Source organism: Helianthus annuus, chromosome 9, assembly GCF_002127325.2.
Source record: "Helianthus annuus cultivar XRQ/B chromosome 9, HanXRQr2.0-SUNRISE, whole genome shotgun sequence".
Classification (NCBI taxonomy): domain Eukaryota; kingdom Viridiplantae; phylum Streptophyta; class Magnoliopsida; order Asterales; family Asteraceae; genus Helianthus; species Helianthus annuus.
The window spans coordinates 17,865,346-17,879,696 of record NC_035441.2 but is presented as its reverse complement, the minus strand read 5'-3'; the positions used below and the strand labels follow the sequence as shown (position 1 = coordinate 17,879,696).

At 41.3% G+C, this 14,351-nt stretch overlaps 1 protein-coding gene across 1 annotated transcript; it reads right to left on the bottom strand.

Moving 5' to 3' along the window:
• Positions 1 to 11,614: 11,614 nt before the first annotated feature.
• On the bottom strand, positions 11,615 to 12,688 carry LOC110875348. The gene is made up of 2 exons (XM_022123545.1): positions 12,150 to 12,688; positions 11,615 to 11,930 (listed from the first exon to the last, which is right to left on the bottom strand). The coding sequence occupies exons 1-2, from the start codon at positions 12,686 to 12,688 to the stop codon at positions 11,615 to 11,617; spliced, it is 855 nt and encodes a 284-aa protein (XP_021979237.1).
• Positions 12,689 to 14,351: the final 1,663 nt, after the last annotated feature.

Genomic DNA, 14,351 nt, shown 5'->3' with positions numbered 1-14,351 from the left:
TCAAGTTGTTGCACAAAGTTGATCTTGTCAAAGCTGACAATCCCGTTGGATATCATTTCTTCACCCGTTATATATCCACCTTTATCTCCAGCAAAAGCAACATAACCTCCTCTAATAGATTTGACGTCGTAGAGAAGCTTCATGTCGCCTGTCATCTGCCTGGATGCCCCACTATCAACAATCCAGTGACTACTGATAGTTCCTCCTGGAACACCCTTCACATGAACTCAAATGATTAGTTGGAGATGGGGACCCAAGCCATTGTGGTCTTGGGTCTTCCATTTTCATCAATAACAATAACCTCTTGTCTTTGATGATTGGTGAATTGTGATGGTCCCCCTGATCTGGTAACCGTTTTTGGTTTCCAAGCCTGTTTTGTTTCACCAGTATTATTCTTTAAAATTCTAACTTCTTTGTTGTTGGAAGTTTTTGAATTATCTGGTTTTACAGAAACAGATTGTTTTTGAACCACATCGGTTTTAATTGCTTTTTCAATTTTCTTGACCTGTTGTCGTTTCTGTTTCTTTTCCCTTTCTTTTACAAGGCGGGGATCTGGTTTTGCAGAAACAGATCGCTTCCGGTCAGTTTGGTCACGGGGAACATCAACCTTTTCTTTTTGCTTATGAAGATATGGGCAATTTCGAATTATATGCCCAAGTGTTCCACACTCAAAACATGATCTTCGTTCAACAAACCCCGAAGTATCATGTGATTGTCTAGCCGATGATGATGAACTTTGTGAACTCGAGGTACTAGGTTTTGAACTATTCAGTTCACCTCTTTTCTGAACAGTCGCTTTCTTGACAAAATATAAGTTAGATTGGTTTTCAAACTTTTCAATTTTGTCTGTTCCCGTCGATTTCACAAAGCTAACATTTTTCTTCTTCTTTTGATTCGGCTTCTTTTGTACTTGAGCCGGTGTTTTTCCTTTTGGCTTGGTGAGATTTTGCTGTTTTGGCACTGTTGGTAATTTCTTGTTGCCAAATTGTTTTCGAACTTCGGCCTTGGGAATAGGAGGCACTGTGTAACTGTAACATGTGGTCCTGTCTTTCCCAAAAACTTACTAGTCGAATTTTCAAAGACTTTGCTGATTAAGGATTGATTAACATTCTTAATAGGAAAATCTTTGTCTGAGTAAATTTTATCATCCCCAACCAACGTGTACAGCAAATTCTCACTCTCCGACTCCTTCTCAAAAGAGGATTCAATCGCAACAGTCTTAGCGGGTTTTGCAGGAGGATCACATAGAATGTAATTCTCGAGAGGTATGTCCTCATCTTTTACTACCGCATCAGACTTTGTTGTGACAGCATCATCAGATTCATCATCAGAAGAGTCAACATCCTCAATAATGACAGGAGGATCCTGATTCAGTTCAGCAGAAGACACACATGTATCTGCTGACACTTCTGAATCTGAGGATACTTCTTTCTTGTATCCGAGTCCTGTGGCAAACTCCTTCACATCTAGAGGAACAGATCGTTCAAAGAACACTCTATCCTCCTCATCCGGCATGGCATCATAATTGTGTCTAACTGGTGGTGGACATTTTTTATAGCCTATGCATGTGACATCCCGCTTCTCTTTCTGAACGTCAATGATGTGATCCAACACATAGCTAGAGCTCAAATAACTGTCTAGCTTCAGTTGAATCGCATCACTTTCGGTTTTCACACAAGCCATCTCTTTTTGCATAATCTCAAGACGAGATATATACAAATTAATATCAGTTTGTTTTCTTGAAACCATTTTTGTCAGTTCTGTTTTATCTTTCTTTAATGTTTCAATTACTGACTTAAATTCCTTTTCATGGTTTTCGTAAAACATGTTGGCTTCTGTGCATTTGGAAAGATCCACAGTCAACTTCTGGTTGTGGATGAATGTCACATCATATTTCTCCTGCAAAGCCTCGTGTTTGCTTTGCAATTCACACCACTTAGCACTCAAGGAACCATGTGTGTCTTGCAAGTCAAACAAACTAGCTTGTAAAGCATCATGTTTGCCTTGCAACTCAGACATGTTTGCCTCTAAATCAGCACATTTAACCTGTAAACTATCACAGTTATCACAATTAAGAGCAGTGGGTTCATCGACACATACCTGACTAGAAGAACTGTCGACATTAGCCATAAAGGCTGAATGGAGAGAAGACGAAGCATAAGCAGCTTGATCCACCAAAATAGATCTTCTATCAGTTCTTGCTGCAGCTTCCTCCAACATCTCATCAATATCAGCATCAACCGAAGCACTAGATGTCTCACCCACATGAACATCACCTGGACTCGAGGATTCTTCATCTGAACTCCTGCTATAACCGGAGAAGTCTTCATCCTCAGAAGATTCACCACCATTGGCGGAAGATTCTCCACCACTGATGTGAACTTGATCCTCCACAACCTTAGCAAAACAAGCTGTTCCATCAGGAGCATCACTACTCAGCTGAATTGACCAATCACAGCCTTCATCAACTTGAACCACAAGTGCCTGATTGGCATTTGATGGTCCCGCTTGATTTTGGTTGTTAACCGGTACCAATGTACGCTCATTGTTCCTTGCTTGGTTCTGATTTGCCCGGTTGCCTTGACCTCTGAAGGGATTTTGATTCCCATGTTGAGATGGCCTCGTACATTCTCGTTTGAAGTGGCCACGTTCTCCACAATTAAAGCACTTTACAGCCTGTTTATCGAACCCATACTTGGTGTCTTTCTTGCTTTCCAAGCTGGTTCTGCCAGTTCTCTCCATGAAATCCTTTGCACGTCTAACAGCACTGGCAAAGGCCCATTTAATATCCATCATCTCCATCTCCTCTTTATCAATCTGCTGATAGTCTTCTTGTGTCAGATTAATGTTACCAATCTGACCTTCAACTAGCCCGCAGTAAGCACTCACTAAAGTGTTAAGTAGCTCCATGTGTTCTTTTGCTACTTCAACACTGACTTTTGAAAAGCTTGAGGTGTTGAGCCGTACTATTTCTGGCTTTGATTGTTGACCAGCAGATGATGTACCTCCATAACATGCTTGAGCAGGAGGAGGTGGTTGTATTGGATTTCCATACATATCTGTGGTAGGAGGTGGCTTAACAGGAACTTGTACGGTATTGCCATACATATCTGTGCTTGTGACAAAAGCTGTCTGCAGTGGAGCATGTGAACCAGGGTTGCTTGGCACAATGGATCTTGCAGAGGAAGTACTTGAAGTTCCATAATACATTTCCGGATTCTGAGGCACTGGAACTCTTTTTGCTTTCAAGGTTTCTTCCTGATCCTTGTTTTCCAAGAGCTGCACGAAGTCGTTGATATTTGTAGTAGCCATAACCCCATTATACTTCAAAATCTCCAAGAAACTGTTCCGTTGGGGTGGCAGTGCATCAGCAAACTTCTTCACCACTTCTGTTTGAGTTGTTGCTACACCAAAATTGTTCAACTCAGTAAGCAAATGATAAAACCGGCTTGTCATGTCTCCCAAAGACTCCTTATCTAAGCATGCGAAACCGTCAAATTCCTTCTTGAGGAGATCATGACGCAATTGGCGTGTTGCTTCATTCCCTACTCCTCTGGTTTTCAAACCGTCCCACAACTTCTTCGTAGTCTTGAAGCTGACAAACTGATGATAAATGTCTTTGCTTAACGCCTGAGTGAGAATGGCGTATGCTTTCTTTTCCAGATCATATGTTTTCTTCTGATCCTCTGGAAGATCGGCAAAAGTAGTAGTCGACGAAGCAGCAACTTCTATAGCTTGATCGAAGTCTGTGGTGAAACGTATCCACAGCTCTGTATTTTGGCCAAGAACATATGTACGGAAACGATCAGCCCAACCCGGATACTCGTTTAAGTGCATCAACTTCGGAGGTCGATTCAAACTTCTTGTTTCGCTTTCGCTTAAGAGAATACTTTGAATACTTGGAGTTTGATTCGATACTAATGCCCATTGATTTGTTTGTGAAGATGTCGACACTGAAGACTCGGCCCATGAAGATGATAGACTAGTACTTGTGTACTTTCCACTATCGGGAGCCGGTGTACCCCACCATGAGGGAGTGGAACCTGAACTTGTATATTTTCCACTGTCTGGAGCCGGATTTCCCCACCAACTCGGATTCATTTTTGATAAGAAAAATAAATTCTATATGAATAACCCGAAAGATGATAATAGCCGAAGGATCCAAGCCCGAAGGATCTGAAAAACACAAACTTGTTAAAAACAAACAGACCACAACCGAAGGATCAACACTTGTTCGAAGGATCAACAGTGTTCGAAAGATCACTGTTGAATCTCGAACAATGGTTTCGAAAGATTCACAAATTCGAAAGATTCACAATTTGACAGATCCTTATCTTTCGAATGTATATCCCTATCTTTCGAAGAACTATCCTTCGAATAGATTCCCTGGAACGAAGGATAAGTCTTTGACTTCGAAGGATGGGTCGAAAGATGGTTATCTGTCGAACCTTCCTTAGTCGAAAGATAATCTTTCGATGTCGAAGGATATCCTTCGATCTCAACTGACACACTGACACGGATGTGACAGGTTGGTGAAAAGGTGATGGGTTGGTAGAGTCAACTTTCGGCAAAGGGGATGGTCAGACTGTACCTTCTCTACCAACTCAGATTTTCAAACAAAATATTACCCAAAATGGACAACCTTATCCAGAAACCGGTCACCGGAAATATGACCGAAATTTGGCCGGAAATCACCAAATCTCTTAAAAACAAGTTTTAAGTTACCCAACCCGACTTTGAACACACCCGAAAGGTTTAGAACACGTTTTTATGTCAAGAACTCCAAGAAAAACACTAAAAACGGGTGCTAAACCAAGTGTCCAAACACACCAAGACTTGAACAAACCCGGTTTTAAACAAGGTAAAGAGCCAAGCTCTGATACCACTTGTAGGTCCCTCTCGGAGGATGACGAACCTAAACCTTGTTATACTAACACACTAGCAAGTGCGGAATCCAAGCTAGTATGCAAACCGAGTTGAAGCAAGCACAAACACAAGACACACAAAGTTCACCGATTAACACCACTTGTATTAATGCGAATAAAAGGTTCCGGTTACAAGCTCAATGTTTACAAATCCGATTTGCAAACTCTCTATTGTGTGTGTGTGTTTCGGACAGAATGCTCTCACTATCTCTCTATCCTTCTGTGTGCATCTGTCTATCTAGTCTCTATTGAACACACAATGCATGGGTATATATATACCCAGCACAGCAGGTCTGGTCGAAGGATCAGAATTACTGATCGAAAGGTCATTTTTCGATCAGATGGCTATCGAAGGATTCACAGGGACCTCGAAGGATAATCTATCGAGGTCCATCAATCGAAGGTCCATCTTTCGAGCTCATCGAAGGATCAACATTATCCTTCGATGACCTATCCTTCGACACAGACAATACAACCAATTTACTAACTGTTTGGCCAAGTCAAACCAGGAGGATGGTTGACTTGGTCAAACTTACATGACTATCAGGACATCGTTTACATCGTGACCGAATACAGACAAAGTACAGACACAAGTGCACCAACAGTGTATGTAAACAATGAGCAATCAACTTTTACCTGATAGGAAGACATCTGTAAATTTCTCTCCTCTAGATGGCTCATGTCAGTGATTCCAAGATCAGTGAGCAAACGAATGCTACTTGCCATGTTATAAGGTTCCACACAAAGATCATCAGTGACAATAAAAGTTGCAGAATCAGAAACAAAAACACCGCTGTCAACACCACTATTAAAACTCCATACCCAAATATCGAAAAACATCCGGTTTTCATAAACACTGGAATACCAATATGACTCTTCGAGCCTCATGTAACAGCTTGGACAACGTTCGGTTTATCTATCAAAGACACGTTATTACAACTCAATAACTTACCATAACTAGAGCAACGTCTGTTATCACAGTAATGGCTAGGCTTAGTGTCGTCTATTTTCAGCCTTAGAAGTCTGCAGTGATCATATGACTAACTTCTGGGGTTAAGAAGCATAGATTTGCATTCTGTGGATAGATAACGCTCAGGTAAATCCTTGAGACTATGGTACAGATTGTTAAAGCTCCCAAGACACTCAAACTTTTTATCATCATGTGTCCCCAAGAGCCTGGCAATTGTTCCCATGGGCAATGTAACGTAGCTGAACAAAATATCAACAAAACTGTAATCGACTTCAGCGCATACAACTCTCTTATTAACTTTATCTACTATTACTTTTATCGAGATTTTATCTTCGTCTTCCGTTGTGTCAGCCATGATTCTAGAACCCTCCGGACGAAGAGATAAATGTGTAGGAAGATGGTATTTTCGGGTGAAAGTATGCAATTGTTTGGTATATATTTAAACTGGTTGTGAGGTAATTGAAAAGGCTTTCATTAAGCCGTATTTAATGGTAATTGCATTCTCAAGCTTTATGGGAAGTGGTATGATACGTTGAAACTTGTAGGCCAACCTCTTGGTTTTAATTCAAGTCATGACCAAAAGAACTTCTCATGTGAATGACGTTCCATTAAAATGTTCTTTACATTATATTTTTAGTAAAAACACTTGCATCAGAAATACCCTGTTGATTTTAGTCACTTTAGTATTCGGACAATTAAATATTGTTTTACCAAAATATGGTTCTTGTTTGAGAATAAAATATAGAATCCAACCATAAAATTACATGTGTTGGAGGATAAAATTTTGAACCGTCTATTTCTTTTGACGATAATAAAAGTTATAACTTGTGAATTTAATAATAAATACAAACGTTTACATCTTAGAAATCCAAAGCTCAAATGCTAGAAATGTTCTAGAATTTGATGTCAAGGGAAAACGAGACAATGGAACTCCGACCAACAAAATTCCAAACGAACGTTCACAATATGCAATTGTAGGAACCGTGTTCACGTAATGACAAATAAAATAACAATTTTTTTACTACTAATTACAATACAAAGAAATAAAGAAAGCAAAATTACAGTACAATTAAAACTAAAATAAAATAAAATACAAGAACTTAGATGAAGAAGAAGGCTGAGACACGTGTTCAACACGCTTCCCTTAAAACAAATTGAGTCTCCCAATAGTACTCGTTTTGTTTCTCAGGGTACAACAGCCGAAACAGCGTACTGCCGGAGATAGCCTACAACCCGAAGGTTACCTTGAAACTTGCAGGAAGAAGATAATCAGAAGTGTGCACAAAATTGTTTGCATATAGCTGTTGTTGCTAGTGTGTTTCTTTAATGGTGGTGATGTTGTATTTATACAATCTTCATCGAAACGGTCAAAAGAATTAATAGAGAGGTTTAAATTGCATTAAACGTCTTTAATGCAATTTAATACGTCATTTAATTCTCAGTCAATGACCGTTACTTCGTCAGTTTCGAAGCTGAACTGTAACTGCACAAACATTCAATGCTGAAAGCTTCTGCGCGCGCGCGCAAGACACACTGGTGCGCGCGCGTCCTTGCGCGTGCAGGTCTGCACGCTCATGTGCGGTGCATCCAACTGGCTCACTGCCATGCGCGCATGCGCCACCCTGACTTAGGACCATGCGCGCGTGCGCCACGTCACATGTGAGCCTCTACGAGCACGCCACACAGTCGCGCCGTATTGGCTCACTCTGGTGCGCCGCGCATGCACAACCAGGACCCGTGCACCATGCGCAACCACGCGTCTTCGTGCCACTAGTACTCGAACGCGGACTGCCACGTCACGCGCGTCGAACCCGCACGCTACTCGGTCCTTGCAGCCCCTGTGATCAACCACGCGCACGTGGTCAAAAATACAAAGGCGGCTTTCAAGCGGGAGAAGTGCAAAGTGCGCCATCAAAGCGCCACATTACGCCTCATCGCCCACGCCAGGCGCGCGCGCAAGCAAGCATCTGCAAGTGCGAGTGCGAGTTAGGGTGCTCCGCACCCTTCGCAAGGACACTAGTGTGTGCTTCCATGAAACAATAAGGATGGAGAGTTCCACCTTAAATACCCATTTAAGTTCCATCTCTCCTCCGATGTGGGACAACGTGCTACTTTCCCTTTTGTTTCAGCATTCAATGTTTCAAACACCCATGTTTGAGCATCGAAATCTCATTCATCTTAGCTCCATTTTGGATGTGGTTTAGTTCGTTGCGAAGCTCTTGCAACATAGAACATAAACCCACAAATAAATACATAAAACCCGCTCATTTTATTATATTTATTTCTAGTCCAAAATAGGAAAAAACCATTTTCCTATATTTATGAAAATGTTATTTTCACCTATTTTTCCAACAGTCACCCACATGAAAAATGTTATTTTCATCAAATTTCCAACAATCCCCCACATGTATGGAAATGGATCTTTTCCTTACAATTTTCAACGATAAACTTCGACAGTTGAGTATTGCAAGATTGGTAGGTTCTCACCTTTGAACCTTCTTTTGTGAAGCGCACTTAGCTTACTAGCGGTGTGTAGACGCGATGTCCTTGAACATATCCCCATTTGTGTAAACGACAATACACTTCACACAATACTCTCCCTGGTTTGGCCAACTCCTCATTGTCGTGGTCCTGGAACACTAGCCTGGTTCTGCGAGAGCTCTAGGATTTGCGCACCCCACAAATCCATTTGAAGCGACCCCACTTCTCTCTAACATAGGTAATTCCTCTGAATCATTAAAAGCATCATGGTTATTTGATTTCCCAAAATCGTTAACCTTAATATGCTTAGCCTCACTTCGGTGTCACTATTTGGAATGGACTAGGAAGTATATAACTCCCTTTTATGTTGTTTGGGGTACTGCCCCACAGTGACTCCGTTTTGGTAATATGATTAAGTTGTCCTATTGAACTTAGATCTTGGGATCTCCAGTCAACTAAGTTAGGTTTCCCTCATATTACCATTTACCACGGGCTTTAATCCCATTCCTCTTGACGACGTTTCTACCAACTCTCTGCTTAAGCCTTTTGTAAACGGGTCTGCAATGTTATCCTTTGATCTCACATAATCAATTGAGATAACACCCGTTGAGAGTAGTTGTCATACCGTGTTATGTCTACATCACATATGCCTTGATCTGCCATTGTACATCAAGCTTTGAGCTCTACCAATCGCTGATTGGCTGTCACAATGTACACATATGGCTGGCAAAGGCTTTGGCCATCTTGGAATATATTCCACGAATTGACGTAGCCATTCGGCCTCCTCGCCTGACTTATCCAAGGCGATAAATTCAGATTCTATTGTGGACCTTGCTATTACCGTTTGCTTAGAAGACTTCCAAGCAATAGCAGCTCCTCCAAGTGTAAACACGTAACCACTTGTTGATTTGGAATCTTTATTATCCGATATCCAGTTTACATCAGTATCCTTCAATCACTGTTGGTTGTCGGGTATAATGCAATCCATAATCTCTTGTGTATCTTATATATCTAAGCACCCTCGTGATAGCCTTCCAATTATCCGCGCACGGATTGCTGGTGTATCTACTTAGCCTACTCACCGCGTAAGCCAAGTCGGGTCTAGTACATGTCATTAGATACATTAGACTGCCAATAATTCTTGAATACTCTAACTGAGCAACTCCCTCTCCTTTATTCTTCCTGAGATGTTGGGAGGTATCAACTGGAGTTCGAGCTACACTCGTATCTCCGGAGTTGAATTTTTCAAGAATTTTATCCACATAGTGAGATTGACTTAACACAAGACCATCTTGGGTTCTCATGATCTTTACTCCAAGAATCACATCTGCTAAACCCATGTCTTTCATGTCAAATCTCGCTTTCAACATGCTTTTAGTAGCTTTGATAATTTTATCATTACTCCCAATTATAAGCATATCATCTACATAAAGACATAAGATCACATAACCTTCATTTGTGTCTTTGAAATAAACACATTTGTCGCACTCATTTATTTTGAAACCATTTTCAATCATGACATGATCAAACTTTTGGTGCCATTGTTTTGGTGCTTGCTTCAAGCCATACAAAGACTTGACGAGTTTACATACTTTACCCTCTTGACCAAGGGCGGAGAAACCTTCAGGTTGCTCCATGTAAATCTCTTCTTCTAAATCATCATTTAGAAATGCGGTTTTAACGTCCATTTGGTGAACTTCCAAATTTCTTAAAGCCGTTATAGCAAGACCCAATATAATCAGGGTTGAGCGCGTCACAGGCGAGTAGGTATCAAAGTAATCTAGACCTTCCTTTTGTCTAAATCCTTTAATCACCAACCTAGCCTTGTACTTATCAATACTTCCATCAGTTTTCACCTTCCTTTTGAATATCCATCGATATCCAAGTGGTTTGCAACCAGGTGGAAGATCTACTAACTCCCAAGTATGGTTTTGCAATATAGAATCTATTTCATTTCTTATTGCTTCTTTCCATTGAGGTCCTTCTGAAGAGGAAACCGCTTCGCGATATGTATTGGGCTCGCCCTCAACCAGATAACTAACGAAGTCTGGACCGGATGATTTTTCAACCCTTGGCCTTTTACTTCGCCTGCGATCACTTTCCTCAACCTCGGGTCGTTCATGTGTCTTATCATGAACTACCTCATCAACTGGTGTAGATGAGCTTTCACCTACTTCAAAATTAGGTGTTGATGACGTTGCATGTGTTTGTCTTCTCAAAGGAAACACATTTTCAAAGTAAGACACAACGTTAGGATTCACCTCCATGAGAGTGTTTACGTGTACATCAGGATTCTTGGACTCATGTACAAGAAAGCGATGTGCACTACTTTGATGTGCATACCCAATAAATATGCAATCAATAGTTTTGGGTCCTATCCTAAGAGCCTTAGGAGGTGGTACAATCACCTTTGCTAAGCACCCCCACACTTTCAAGTATTTGTATGAAGGTTTCTTCCTTTTCCATAAATCATATGGAGTTTTGTCTCTCTTTTTGAGTGATATCTTGTTCAAAAGATAATTAGCCGAGAGAATGGCTTCCCCCCACATTTCATGGCTCACCCCAATACTTATCAACATGGTGTTCATCATTTCTTTCAATGTGCGGTTCTTTCGTTCCGCCACGCCATTTGATTGTGGAGAATAAAGAGGTGTACACTCATGTACAATGCCACTTTTTGCGCATAAATCGGCAAAAGGTGCAACATATTCGCCTCCTTGGTCGCTTCGCAAAGCTTTTATCTTCTTCTGAAGTTGAGAACAACTTCATTTTTATACAAGATAAATTTAGTTATTGCTTCATCTTTACTCTTTAGTAAATATACATAGCCATATTTCGTACTATCGTCAATAAACATGATGAAGTACTTATTTCCACCTCTTGTGGGTACCACTTTTAAATCACAAATATCGGTTTGAATTAAATCAAGGGGTTCGGTTATTCGTTCAGCTGGTTTCGATGATGATCTTGTAAGTTTGGATTCTACGCAAGTTTCACATTTATAGTGTGTATCAATATGGAATGTTGGTATACAATTTAAATTGATTAAACGGCGTATTGAATTAAAATTGACGTGACCTAATCTAGCATGCCATTTATTCGAATCAGAAAACTCAAGCATATAAGTAGAAGTAGTAGCAATTTTATTCATGTTCTTGACAACCATTACATTCAATTTGAACATACCATTTTGGGCATAGCCCTTGCCTACATACATTCCTCATTTAGTTAGTACAAATTAATCGCTCTCAAAAACTAAATGAAATCCAAACTTATTAAGCAACCATCCCGATACTAGATTCTTCCGCAAGTCCGGGACATACAACACGTTACTTAGAGTGAGCTCCTTCCCCGAAGTCCACTTCAAGATCACCGTTCCTTCACCCATGATGTCAGCGGTGGCTGCATTTCCCGTATACAACTTCTCTTCTCCAGAAAGCGCCTTGAAGGTGGTAAAGAGGCTTTTGTCTGCGCAAATGTGACGGGTCGCGCCCGTATCAACCCACCATCCTTTTGGAGTGTTAGTCACGGTATTGACCTCATCCATCATTGCGCTTTTATCGGAAATCATTGCCACCAAAGGCATTCCGCTTTGGTTTCTTGCATTGGTTAGCCCGATGCCCCGGCTCGTCACAGTTGTAACAAGTCCCTTGGAATGTCTGAGGTTTCTTTTTCACAACCCCTTTCTTTGGTCCAAGGTTGCTAGCCTTTGCTTTCCCTTTGTCCTTTTTCCCCTTGCCCTTCGCGCACTTAGTGGATTGCCCATGCTCAACCAAATTTGCGCTAGCACTAGTCTGCGCAAGGCTGCCTTTAGGGTAATTCTATTGTCCTCTTCAATCCGGAGACGAACAATAAGGTCCTCTATACTCATCTCCTTCCGTTTGTGTTTAAGATAATTCATAAAATCAACCCAACTAGGAGGTAACTTTTCAATCATCGCTGCCACTTGGAATGTCTCACTAAGTGTCATGCCTTCTACAGAGATGTCATGAAGTATAATTTGGAATTCTTGGACTTGATTCATAACTGTTTTAGACTCAACCATTTTGAAATACAAAAAACGGGCTACCACAAATTTCTTTGTGCAAGCATCCTCCATTTTGTACTTCTTCTCTAAAGCATCCCAAAGGTCTTTGGAAGTCTTGACGTTGTAGTACACATTATACAACACATCTGACAAGCCGTTTAACACATAGCCATGACATATGAAATCCGAATGCTTCCACGCATCTACCGCACACTGTCTTTGTGTGTCGGTCTCCCCTTCCACAGGTTGGGGAGCGATTTCCGTTAAGAACCTCGCAAGGTTCATGGTGGTCAGGTAGAAGAACATCTTCTGCTGCCACCTCTTAAAGTGTAGACCCGAGAACTTCTCGGGTCGTTCAGCGTGATTGGCCACTGTGGACGCTCCCACAGTGGTGGCGTTGAGGGGGGTTCCCGTCACAAGATTTGTGTTGTTAACGTTGACGTTTTCGTTCGACATGCTGAAAAAATTAAAAATTTTTAAATTTTAGTCAAAAGTTCTTATTTACGCAAAAAAACCAGAAGTAAACTATTAAATTTTAATTTTACCACAAAGTTACTGTTTAGGCTTCTAAGTCCAACTTCGAGGACCAAAAACAGAAAATTTTTAATAATTAGAACTTACTGATTGGCTTCTAAGTCCAACTTTGAAGACCAAATCAGAAAGTTTATTACCGATATTTAGGACAATCTGAATGTAAACAGAATGGTTTTCAACCAAGGTCGCTCCTTTAAAGATGAAAACCAAAAAAAATCTGTTTTTAAAACACAAACTGAGTGAAAACAAAACTGGTTTGAATCACAAACAGAATGGTTTTGATTACATGAACGGTTTTAAAAATTTGTTTTAAGATTGTAGGAACCGTTCGCGTAATGATAAATAAAATAACAAATTTTTACTACTGATTACAATACAAAGAAATAAAGAAAGCAAAATTACAGTACAATTAAAACTGAAATAAAATAAAATACAAGAACTTAGATGAAGAAGAAGGCTGAGGCACGTGTTCAACAGGCTTCCCTAAAACAAATTCCGAGTCTCCTAAGAGTACTCGTTTTGTTTCCTAGGGTACAACAGCCGAAGCAGCGTACTGCCGGAGATAGCCTACAACCCGAAGGTTACCATGAAACTTGCAGGAAGAAGATAATCAGAAGTGTGCAGAGAATTGTTTGCATATAGCTGTTGTTGCTAGTGTGTTTCTTCAGTGGTGGATATGTTGTATTTATACTACATCTACATCGAAACGGTCAAAAGAATTAATAGAGAGGTTTAAATTTCATTAAACGTCTTTAATGCAATTTAATACGTCATTTAATTCTCAGTCAATGACCGTTACTTCGTCAGTTTCGAAGCTGAACTGTAACTACACAAACATTCAATGTTGGAAGCTTCTACGCGTGCGCAAGAGAAACTGGTGCGCGCGCGTCCTTGCGCGCAGGTCTGCACGCTCATGCGTGGTGCGTCCAACTGGCTCACTACCATGCGCGCATGCGCCACCCTGACTTAGGACCATGCGCGTGTGCGCCACGTCACCTGTGAGCCTCTACGAGCACGCCACATAGTCGCGTCGTATTGGCTCACTCTGGTGCGCCACGCACGCACAACCAGGACCCATGCACCATGCGCAACTACGCGTCTTCGTGCCACTAGTACTCGCACGCGGACTGCCACGTCACGCACGTCGAACCCGCACGCTACTTGGTCCTTGCAGCCCCTGTGATCAACCACGCGCACGTGGTCAAAAATACAAAGGCGGCTCTCAAGCGGGCGAAGTGCAAAGTGCGCCATCAAAGCGCCACATTACGCCTAATCGCCCACGCCACACGCGCGCGAGAGCGTGTGCGAGTGCGAGTGCGAGTTAGGTTGCGGACCCTTCGCGAGGACACAAGTGTGTGCTTCCATGAAACAATAAGGATGGAGAGTTCCACCTTAAATACCCATTTAAGTTCCA